The sequence below is a fragment of the Anticarsia gemmatalis genome, chromosome 22 (genome assembly GCF_050436995.1).
Source record: "Anticarsia gemmatalis isolate Benzon Research Colony breed Stoneville strain chromosome 22, ilAntGemm2 primary, whole genome shotgun sequence".
NCBI classification, from domain to species: Eukaryota; Metazoa; Arthropoda; class Insecta; order Lepidoptera; family Erebidae; genus Anticarsia; species Anticarsia gemmatalis.
The window spans coordinates 5,957,437-5,970,255 of NC_134766.1; the positions used below are offsets into that span (position 1 = coordinate 5,957,437).

The 12,819-nt window shown below is 36.4% G+C and overlaps 1 protein-coding gene across 2 annotated transcripts in view; it reads left to right on the forward strand.

Annotated features, from left to right (window-relative positions):
- The window catches only part of pds5 (cohesin associated factor B pds5), a 41,166-nt gene that overhangs the window by 14,330 nt on the left and 14,017 nt on the right, over nt 1-12,819 (forward strand). For both annotated transcript variants that reach the window (XM_076129051.1, XM_076129052.1), the window contains exons 3-7: nt 5,881-6,075; nt 7,707-7,897; nt 9,774-9,981; nt 10,507-11,556; nt 11,925-12,102. In XM_076129051.1, coding sequence (XP_075985166.1) covers nt 5,881-6,075; nt 7,707-7,897; nt 9,774-9,981; nt 10,507-11,556; nt 11,925-12,102 — 1,822 coding nt within the window. The remainder of the gene's footprint in view (nt 1-5,880; nt 6,076-7,706; nt 7,898-9,773; nt 9,982-10,506; nt 11,557-11,924; nt 12,103-12,819) is intronic.

The window sequence follows — 12,819 nt, forward strand, 5'->3', positions numbered from 1 at the left end:
TTATGGTCAGGTATAGTGTAGGAACCTGGCGAAGACGCTACAAATCAATATCTAATTTATAGTTATTATCGTTGGTGCATAAACTTATAAGGAAATGCAATAAGGTACTTTATTCTTAGAATTGAAGAAAACTACTAGGGACGTTCCTTTATACCTTTCCTACTAACTACATTTATTGAATTTCAAGGAAAGTAGTTAGTGTTATGAGAATCTATAGAAACACTATGATAGCTAGCTCATAATAGCTGACTTATACCACCTCAACAAACTTAGACCTGAGACGTACGTAGATTTTAATTTTTTCTATGGCCCAAACTTCCCCAATAAAATTAAGTCTATTTGTATCCTGCCTACATAGAACGAAAACCAACTTTATTACCAAAAAGCAGAACGGCATCTTAGACTGAAAATTTCCGGAGATTACGTCAGAATTGTCCTTATGTCAATGCTATGCTCGTGTACCCCATACCCGTGACATGCTATATATTATCTACAATTGCATATCATAATCGCTCTTCCCTCTTGCATGCCTAACATTTTTTTATACATTGATTGACGGTATGCTAAGTCTCCAACACGCACTTGGCTAGCGTGGTGAAATCAAGGCCTAACTCCTCCCACATTCAGAAGGAAACCTTTGTCCAGCAGTGGGACAGTTATGAGGTTAAAAAAAGGAACCCTTTTCACCAATTAAAACTCTAGATTCCCTTATGCCTAGGATTACCAGCTAAACAGGTAAGATTCGAAATAGTCGTTTTATCGCCACGTAACCTATAACCCTACAAGTGACCTGATGTTAAACAAGTTATCAGGCTCGTAACCACTTTCGTTGCGTTGCCATGGCGACCGCGATTTGTGGTCTGAGCCACGTTTACCAATCAAGGTGTATTTACGGATACCATCATACCGGTGCAAAGGTTAGATTATTGTAATATTGAAGGTAGAATTTTCCACAGCTATGTGTGTAGGTGTTTGGTTGGAATTCTACCCGACCCCTAAGTATTTGGAAATAAGCTATATGAATGGTGAATTCAATGATTTTAACTCATTCAATGTGTTCGTAGACCCTAATGAGGTTGGATACGATTTCGAAGATATCTTGTCAACATATTGCTTTTTGTACAACATAGCTTAAAGGCCTTTCGGGCGGTTTGACATAAGCTACTCGGTTGCTGCAAGCTAGGTTGACCACTAACGATAGATAAATAGCTTAAGTTATTAGGAATACGATAGATTTCTATTTGCGTACAATTCTTTACGCGAAAGTAGTGTTAGGAAAAATATTAGTACAGATACAAACGCAAATTGAATTGAACAATTGACCTAAAAGTTTATTCAAAACGCTATCTAGCTATGCTAGATATGCTAAGCTATGATGCAAACTTAATCTAACATAATGTTCCTGCAAATCTAGTTAGCTAAATAACTAAGCTAAACGAGTGAACTTAGATATTAGCACGGTAAGCTAGCATTCGGTATTAAAGTTAACTAGTTCATATCCCTGCCTCAAGTAGTTCGCATTCATTAGAGAGTGTCTACTACGCCGTGCGGTAATTCGATCGATGCATAGCCGTTAACACATACGCAAATTATCTACTGCTTAGAAAACGATTGTCAACTATAAATAGGAATGGTTGTCTGTTTGGATAACATTATGTTTTTGTTTGACTTGCTGTTCAATTGTTTTTTTTATCTTTGGAAAAAAAGTTTTTTATTGCAATAATTTAGCAGAGAGTCTTGTATGCAAGGTGGCTAAGGTATACAACATTCAGGATAACAGTCATTTACAAGCCTAAGCGGCTGACAGTCGTTAGTTTGTTACAGCTACTTTATTTTCAAAATGGACATAATTATTAATTGTAATCAATATAAATCGTGCATGCAGGCTTTCAACTAAGTTGTCAGACCATAGACATCTCTCCCACACCAGAAATCTCACTAAGATTTTTTTGATGACTTTGCTGCGCTGACCACGAAGACTTCGGAAGATTCAGTCTTCTTTAGATTGTCTTTTGAAGTCGAAAGTCATGTATGAAATGCAAATATTTGTATGCCATTTGACTATTGATAAAATAAACACAGGTCTTGTAACATCGCAAGTAAAACGTCTACGGCAAGGTTCTATAAATACCCGTAGTTTGTTCATTTGTCTGTAGACTGTGTAGACCCCTGCAGCGGCAATTCATTCAATTTACCAGCAATTTGCTGTTCTCTTCGCCATCTTTTTACTAAAGGAAATGCGTCCGTTAATGTAATGAGAATGCATGTTACCGGGATATAAGTTTAATTAAAATTGCCTTTGTACTTAAGGGTAAATTAATGTATGGAAATAAGATCCTTTTCACCTTGGCATAAAGGTTGTAGTTGTACATCAAGTTGGTTATGCTGTTAGCCTTTCGTAAGTGTGTGCAACCGGTTACGTTTTGTTTTGAGATGACTGGGAATTGCACCTAAATGTTGTATGTTTGTACTTGACAGTATGTGATATGCATATTTTCCTTTAATAAATAATTAACCGTGGCGTCTTCTTGGTTTTTGGGTGAGTTTTTATATTCTTCACCTATTAAAGCCTGTATACAATTGTGTTTAATTTTATCTTATAATTATATTGGTTTTTTAGGGTTTTAAGATTCAAAGATTATTTATTTAATCCATGCTATACTAGGGAAATATGCCTTCTTTACAAAAAACTGCTAACTTTGCATAGTTAAATAGTTCCTTGAGCAGACAAGTTAAAAGACTTCAAGCTATTTACGAGAATGAGTCAGGAAACTAAATATTTATCCTGTTGTAGGAACGAAAATACAAACACGGAGAATTGGAGAGTTATTACATACTTTTGCAAATCTTCCCAGTACATATGCTACTGAATAAATTTAATTTCGTCGCAACATCCTAGAATATGTCTATTTTATGATGATTTTAATTTTCTACTGCAAGTTATGATAGCCAGTATTTTATTGTTGTACTAAATATAGTGTGAGATAATTAGTTCCGCTCCGTGATAGTCACAATAAAATGTACACATTCGTGTACATTGTTATAACATTACTGTACGCTAGAAAATGGAGTTTCTAAAACATATGTTGACAAACCGGTGACAAACCATGCTGCTGTTTAGAACCGGTGAATAATCATTGATTTTCAACTTTTGTTCCATTATATTATTAATTCTTCATTTCTTAAACAAAATTAGCCCACAAACAATGATTGACATAGAAAAGTCATAAGTTTTGACTGCCTTTGTGGCCTGGACGCTTATATACGGCTGTTGATCATCAGGTCTTTTCTTATTTACAACCTTATATTTCGCTATATTAGCCCTGAGTTTGGCAAACGGCTCAACTTACATAGGACTGATATTGTGAATAACGAAACGTGTATTTCACAAACCTTTGCTTACACTTTTGGATATAACAAGCGTGATGTATGTATGTAGTTTTACCCATAACAACAGTTCGCTACGCTTATATACTCTGTTATATCCACAGACGTAACTAAAGTTTCTGACAGGTGACAACAACAGCGGTCAATGAACTCGTAAGTTTGACGTGCTCTACGCAAAGGACTTTTTGTAAACATTTACCTATCATACTCTTGACCCGAAGTCCGATCGATCTATCTATCATTCGGTACAAATAACTAACTATACAAGTAGTAATAACTTTGTGTTTTGTTTGTATTCACCACTACTTAACCTCTGGCTCTGTTTACATACAATATTTCAGCCCTTATTTTATCATATTACTAGCTGACCCGCGCAACTTCGCTTGCGTCCAATAAGAGAGAATGGGTGAAATATTCGTATGGATATGGATTATATGGTGGTTGAATTATTCACAACTGGAGTTCCACTGCTTCACGCGCATTCAAAGTTTCATCCCCTATTTCGTCAGATAGGGGGATGGGATTTCGGCAGATTTTTTGAGAGGAAAGTATTAACATAGCCTATGTCTGATCCTGGGTTCTTCAATTATCTCCATGCTAAATTGCACTTAAATCAGTCAAGCCATGAAAGCGTAACAGACATAAAGATAGACAGGCAGACTTTCGCATTTATAATATAAGTACGAGCATGGTTGACACGCACCAAATTACACAGTATATCATTTTCTCGGTACAATGAACGTGTTGATATAGTTTACCCAATTCGCCCACATTACGTTATTAGGTCACAGCGCACTCTAGGTTTAATCTACAGAGACGATAAATACTTGTATTGTCTAGTTGACACCTGGCCTACATCGCCGGTGTGATTACACGGCAAAATGTGACGCTCAATAAATATGTATGTACTCGCGAACATCGTTGTTATTAGGGATGAAAAATGCCACGTATCGATACATCGAATTATTAAAACACTAGTTTCTGCAAGCGACATCGTCCGAGTAGAAAGATTTCCCGGGTTAAAAAGTAATCCTGTGTGTAAATCCAGAATAAACGCTCAATTTCATCAAAATCTATTTATCATCATAAAATAATAACAAACATACCTACATACATCTTTTTTTTTCCCAAAAAAATCACATTTATACCATTAGTAGGATCGATGTTTTAACTTCTACATACCCGTTCAATAATAAAAGGTCCTTCCCCTTTTCTTATTGACATGTAAAGGGGCTAACTTTCATAAGTTTATGAACACCACTTACCATTCTTTCGATAAATTTGCAGTTTCAACATCGATACATCGTTTGCATCCCTAGTCGTTATCTAAATATGATTACGTCACTGTTTCCCTGTAGGGTTGGATTAAAGCGTGTCTGACATTTTATGTAAGACGAGAGACGTTGTCTTGTAAAAATACTGTGTATTTTCTTGATCATATTTCTCAGAATTGAGAAGGAATGCGTAGTACAAGTTTCTGATTAAAACAAAGACCATGAAAAAAGAGCCTAGATCAACATTTGTTTTAACGAAAACCTTTGAACTAAAAGAGCCTTTTAAAATATCTTGACACAATAGTAATAATAGTTTTCGTAAACCTAATGTTTTTTACAAGTATTTATTCTTCAATACTTAGCCCCGGTCTTATCGCTTCTGGTTAAGTATCGGTTAGCGCATTTGGTGGAGCAGTTGTTTTCATACATTTGCTGTCACTTTATCTACCGGTTTAATTATCCGTAACTTACCCGTAAGCGGTTAAACTAGCCCTACTTTCTGTAAAAGTTTTGCTATCATAAAAGTAGGTCGTTACAGCTCAAACTGTGAACACCTGTGAGGTGTAAATATTTTATTGACACATGAACAGTTACCGAATCAAAGGGTTTAACTTAAACACGTGGAACTACCGAAATGGCAGTTACTTTCTCTTTTGGTGCGTAACTCTTTGTAATCGTTCGTTTATTATTTAAACTGCGTGGAAGGTCACTGGGAATATGTAAGATTTGGTGATATAAATAACAGAATAAACCTACGTAAGTCATATAAGATTATGCTCAAAGCTGAAATATAGGTGTAGGATTTAATATAAGGATTTGAAGCCTAAAATAAACCACCTCCACTTGAATGTACTTTTAACTGTTCTTAATGCTACCTGCAAATTACTGATTTTAGATCTTTAATTGAGCAAAAGTCGCCTATTGGATGACATGATGATGATGTTTGATAGGGTTTTGTGGGATGTGGAATTCTGAATAATCTGTAGAAAACCCTATACAAGGGCAATGTCCATGAAATCTGCACGCCCTTCAAAAACTCCTTCAAAGGCTTTTGAAACGTTAACATTAGAAAATATTTTGATAAATAATTCCATAAAAAGTTGCAGAGGGGATGACAATTTCTATAGAATCTATCATAACAAATCCTGTTAATGGTAATTTAAAAAACCGTTACATTTTCAATACCTTCTTTCCCTAATACGTTGTTTGTTTGTTGCAGGTCCTAGCCCACACACTCCAAGGTCTCGGTCAAGATGAGGGCATGTACCAGCAGTACATTCCCCTCGCGCTGCACCTGGCCGACGACTTCTTCCTCACACACCCCTCCAGGGATGTCCAGCTGCTCATTGCGTGCTGCATCGCTGATGTGCTCAGGGTGTATGCCCCTGAAGCTCCTTACAAAGATCAGGAACAGGTAAGGGGACAAAGACATTGTATAGGACGCGCCGAATATCTTTCTGTGTGTGAATATAGCAGCAAGCTGCATAGTAAGCAGGAAAATAAGAGACTTTGGAAGAGTGAAGATGACGGGATGATTCTTAATACGTCTCAGGTTTCTGTGTTTTGCCTTCCTAGCCTAGCAACGACTTAATTCACGGATACAAAGTTGTTTAGCGCGTGCTTATATCAAAAAGGGTATTCTTTTATAAATGCTGCGAGTAGTATGAGTTGTATAAAGCTTAAAATTAGGGATAGCAAAATTTGACACATACAAGCACTTGGTCGCACGCACACACATCTATAGTATTCATTTGAATAAATTTGGTGCAAATTAGTAAGCTCATTGGGATAATATTGATTTGCACATATTTGTCATATATTACGATTGCGCTTTGCTCACATACACATTCGCATTGACGTGTTTAGGGAAATTCCCAAAGCGCCGATCTGAGGAGACAATCCAGACACGTCACTTTAAATCGCATTGAGCTTAATTGATTTTGACGGCCCGTATTACTTACCAATACACTTCCATCGGTGTTGTATTTGTATCGCACATTACTTGCCGAAGACTTTCCGATTTTATTTCAACAAAGTTTGCTCAAAATAAGGGGACCAATGTCCCACAACTTGATAATATGTATTCGGCGACATTTAAGCTAAACGGGTTATGGTTATTGTATTGGGGTAAACCTGTAAAAATAGTTGTAAGGATGAATAAATAAATAAATAAATAAATGAAGCTCGATGTATAAGGGACATCACACAACCATGTTCGTAGCAACATGCGGAACTTAGCATATCTTGGAACTCGAGCAATGTCGCCCGATGTCGCTAGCAACACGCTATGCACCATATCTGTCCCATAGAACATGGCTTACTTGACAGTATTTATTCAGAAAAACATCGGCTAAAAGTACTTCATATCTCATTATGAAGAAGTACACAATTTCGCCAAGTTATTAAAAGCTCTTGATGTTTATTGCACGTTTATGATGTAAACGTGGGACTCGTGAACTTGTGTAATCTGAGCTGGAGTGACGGCCATACTTGCCAAGTTTAATTGGTTGTCGCGAGTACGGCTCTCGCTGAACTTTGTACGAGCTTCTAAGGACTATGACTTGTGTTTAAGCGAAATAATTACGTTAGTTGCGTTTAGTGTGGATCATATTTCTTGTTGTTGTTACTTTGTTGATAAATGTGACTAAAGCAGACTAGAATATGCTGAATTTTGAAAATCGCTCATTCATATTACTATGTAACATAAGTATGTTTGCAAAATAAATAAATATATTTTTTTAAATGTCTTTTTGAGACCAACGAGAGAAAGCCCTCATGACTAAGTAGAGACCAAAGAACTATTTTCTTTTGTTACTCAGAATAATTTTTTAAGTTTCAGTTTGAAAGATACATACAAACATCGTTCCGATGCGTATTAAAAATCCACCTTACCCGTAGTTTTTGACAAGCATTATGAATTTAAAAAATATCTAGCTGGAAACTAAGTTTTAACAAACAATGTATTGTCAATAGTTTTTTTCAACCGACAAACTGCAGAACCCATTTCTTCTTGCACATTTTTAATTATTTATTTCTATTTCCCAGGTAAAAACAATATTCCTGTTCCTCATCAACCAGCTGCAAGGTCTCCGAGACCCCAAAGACCCGGCGTTCAAGCGCTACTTCTACCTGCTGGAGAACCTGGCGTACGTCAAGTCTTTCAACATGTGCTTCGAACTCGAAGACTGTCAGGAGATATTCTGTGCACTCTTCTCGCTTATGTTCAAGATTGTTAAGTGAGTATTTAGAACTGTTTTGTAGAGAATAGCGTAAAACAAGTGTGTTGTTTTCGTAGATAGTGGAGTGGAGAATCCATAAGATTTACGGCTGGATTCATAAGTTAAAGATAAATATTGCTTAGAGGGTATATTTCTCCGATTTTTTTATAAATCTTTTTATTCAATGTGCCTGTGAAAGTTAGTAGTGCTTTCTTTAGTCTGTTCGTGTACTTTTTTAATATTCCTTACAAGGTTTCAAGAAGAAGCATTTAAATTTTCTTCACCTCCTAGTCCAAAAAATAAAATGAAATGTATTAAATGTTGTACAAATCAACAGCAGGTAGTCCAGTCTTTTTTGCCCACGAAGAAAGTCATGAGTCTGATACGGTACCTACTTTAGCGTGAGCCTAAGTTCATCCGACGTTTTTATATTCTTTTACATAATCCTAGGTTTTTATATGATATCGTTGAAAACAGTGAAATTGTAGACATACGAGCTGGCTTCTTATTGTCTAGGGAATGTACAATAAAAACATAAACTACACAATGTATTGCGTAACAAATTCTATGTAATGTCTGCTATCGTGAAATGAACGAAAGCTGACATGTGTATTATTTATTTTTTCATATGGTTGTAGTTTTTTTTATCACGTCATGCTTGTTCTCTGAAGGGGTAGACAAAGGTGTATCAATACAGTCTAGTTTAATAGGTTAGTTGCCTACCAGTCAACTCAGCTACTCCTTATGAAATGTCAAAAACATTTTTTTGTATAGAAACGACATAGTGACGTCACTATGTCGTATTTTCATTGGCATCAACATCAAATAAGTGCCAAATATGATGTATAAGTAAAAATGCATTATTATGCATGAAAGAAAGTAACATAGCATAAGCAATTAGGATGACGGACTCACAAAAAATTGCCATGGATAAAAAAAGCAATTAGGACCTTTTACGAGTACAAGTTTGATAGTTTTCTGTTGACCCTGTCAACTGGCCTATTTATGAAACAGTCTTACATTATTCTTGGGCTTTCTGAAACCTATAGCTTCTGAACTGTTTCAGTAAGTTAATATACCACGAATCGAGCTTCAAATATTCCGCAGTCGCAAAACTGTTTGAATAACCGAGTTCTGATTTTTGATGTTTCATATTGGATCTCGGATTTACATTTTACATATTGATATTCGTATTTTTTGTACAGCGCTTTATTCGTTAATATTCCAATCCGACAGATTCTATAACAACATGTTTCGCAGAATTCCGCACGCTCCTGAAATATATTTGATACTAGGTAATATTTGATTAAAATGAAATCTGAATACGTTTTATTTGCTTTTGTGCGTTGTATGTTCGGAGAAGGAATATGACGTTAGTAGATGCGAATGACGTATTTTACTAAAGTGTTTTACTGAAGCTGTTTCATGTAAAATTAGCCCTTCTTTCCTTTTCTTCCAGCCTTTCTTTCATGTGAAATTCCTTCAAGTTTTCTGGGTCTGATACAATTGGTCGTGTAATGATGACATCCATGAAACAGTGGTTATGGTTGTGCATCTTATATTCCCATAGAGCTATTGGCGCGGCGATTGTACGATTATCTCTTGAAACTAATGTTTTTGTCATCCATCTAATTGTTTCGGGTCAGTTACACTTTGAGTTTGTTGTTTGTATATGTCCTAAGGCTACATAATTTCTTATTGCAAGACGCTTGCAACAAGGACTCAAGACCTTACCTCTCCCTCGTTCGAGAGAAGACCCTTGCCTTAGACTTGCAAGCGTCTTTATCAACATCAAAAAAGCATAATTTAAGATTCAAAAGCAATATCAAGACCATTTCATGATAATAGTATTCCTAAAATTACGGTGGTATTAAATAGTTTTCTTTCTTTTCAGTACGGAGCACTCAACAAAAGTGAAATGCTTCATGCTGGACGTGCTGTGCCCACTGATCACGGAGTCGGACGTGGTCTCCAACGAGCTGCTGAACGTGATCCTCATGAACCTGGTGGAGCCCAACAAGCGAGACCACAAGCACGCCTACTCGCTCGCCAAGGAACTCATCGTTAAGACTAGCGAGACACTCGAAACTTATATACAGAATGTGAGTACCAATCAATCGACGATATTTTATATATATATAATTCTTCTGTTAGTGTGTATGTCACTGAACTTCTCTTAAACGACTGGACCGATTTGGATGAAATTTTTTGTGTGTGTTCAAGGGGATCTGAGAATGGTTTACATTCAAAATTTTGTCCGCTGGACAATGTTTTTTTAATTTATTAGACAGGACAACGTCTGTCGGGTCCGCTAGTAATTATATAAAACTCTTCTGTTACTGAATGAAGTTAAAATTGGGTATGAAGATTCCTTATGAAGTATAAAGGAGCACAGCTAAAAATAATTTTTGGAAATTCCATCAAGCCGTAATTCCATCCACAATGGCTTTCAATTGCTATTATTGTCACCTACAATCTTATCTTTTTAGTTTTTCTTTTTTTAAAGAATGTCATGTCGTATTTTTTTCTTTTTTAATTTTACGAAGTATTTATTTTTAATGAATAACCGAATATGTTGCATGTCTGAACTCACTAATATATTCATATGATTATATTTTCTTCCACAGTTCTTCAATCACGTATTGATCCTCGGCAAAGAAGAAGGCAAAGGCCTCATCATATACACCAAAGTATACGAACTGATCTACGAGCTATACCAGTGCTGCCCCACGATCCTACTACAGACACTGCCACAGTTAGAGTGCAAACTCAAGTCAGCGCAGTTCCAAGAACGACTCAGTGGAGTCGCACTCCTCGCCAGAATGTTCTCCGAACCAGGCTCAGAGCTCGCCAAGCAATACCCGACCTTATGGCGAGCTTTCCTCGGCCGTTTCAACGACATTTCAGTACCTATCAGAATCAAGTGCGTGCAATATTGCATGCACTTCCTAGTACACCATCCGGATTTGAGAAAAGACATAACAGAGACATTAAAACTAAGGCAACACGACGCTCACGAACAGGTCCGTTATGAAGTAGTGATGGCTATCATAGCGACTGCACAGAGAGACTTCCAGGCCGTCGCCGAGTCTGAAGACCTCCTACACTTTGTAAGAGAAAGAACATTAGATAAGAAATTCAAAATCCGAAAAGAGGCTATGTCCGGTCTAGCGTTAATTTACAAGAAGTTTTTAACAGAGGAGAGCGTACCACCGGCTACTGAGAAAGCGGTGCAATGGATCAAGGATAAAATCCTTCACGGATATTACATGACGGCGTTAGAAGATAGATTGTTAGTTGAAAGACTGTTGAACACATCGCTGGTACCGTACACATTGCCGGCGGCGATTCGTATGAAGAAACTGTTCTATTTAATGTCGAATGTTGACGATAATGCTACGAAAGCGTTTATAGAATTACAGAAACATCAGTTAGTAGTACGCCGTACGGTTGCTGAATGGATCGAGTTGCATAGGAAACCTCCCACGCCGGCCGTTCAAAAGGAAATGATCGCTAAAGTGCTACACATAAGTTCTAAATTCCTGCCCGAGTCGGTGAAGTCTCAGGAGTTCTTGAACAAATTCTCCCAACATATGAAGCAGGCACCTGAACTGTTGCAAGGAATGGAGACTATTTTGAACCCTAATGTTAGCTGTGAAGTTTGTGTTCGTACTACTGTGAGTATACCCTTCATGTAACTATACCTGTGTTAAATCTGTACTCATCCTTGATCATTATATAGTATCGCTAATCTTTAGAATCCTAATTACCTAAATCCTGTTAAGCACTGTTGACAATCAATGTTGATTTAATTGGGCCTACATTCTGAGTAACCTGCTGGTTTTTTACAATTAGTATTTCCTTTATCCATATATCACGTTTCTTCGTGTGATAAACGATTTTTAACAAGTATTAAAAGCGAGAGTTAAAAGATCTCTTTTAATTCATCTAACAGCAACATAAAACCGTCATCGATATATCGGGACTAGATAAATGTAAATACAATTTTTTGTGCTTAATATTAAAAACAACCGTATATTTCCAGTCAAGCGTCCTAAAGAAGCTGGGTCAGCCGGTGATGACAAACTTGTACTACAACACGGTGAAGATGTTGCTGGAGCGAGTGAGCTCGGTGATGATCGACCGAGAGTCACTCATCATACTGGTGGGATACGTGGAAGGCGCGGTCAAAGGCACCGACCCGAGCATCGCTGAGGAGTGTGGTATGTATTTATTACTTGTAAACTTTTGTTACTTCTTTGTACTTGTAAACCACACTACGTAATACGAATAATCATATTATTCGTATTACATAGTCTTATTAAGTAGGAATTTATTTAGATTTGTTTGATGTTTCGCTATAGGTTACAAGCTAAGCTTCAGCTGATCGTTTTTGTGTCAAAATAAATAACCAAACGCAGGCAGACAATTTCCTAAATAATACTAGTCTAAACATCACTGACGAAGTGTACAACATGTACTCTATATGGGACGTCAAATGACTAGTGTTTAGGCGTGGTACTCGTTATGTATTTTATTTATTTATTTATTTATTGTACTTTTACAATTTACCTTAATCTAGTAACTAGTTTATACTCGCCAAACTTATTAGTTTAACGGCGAGAATGCGCTCTTATTGACTAACATGACATACTTAACTAAACAAACAATAATCAGGGAATTTAAAAGAAAATAATAATTATCAACAACAAAACTAAAAATTAAATTAACATTTAAGCAAACAAAATTATAGAAACACAAAATAATGCTCCTTATAATGTAAGTAGGTAGTTAGGAACTTTATATAATATGTATTATGTATGTATCTACTTATTATATGTATGTTAACACTTCGTCAGTGATGTTTAGACTAGTATTATTTAGGAAATTGTCTGCCTGCGTTTGGTTATTTATTTTGACACAAAAACGATCAGCTGAAG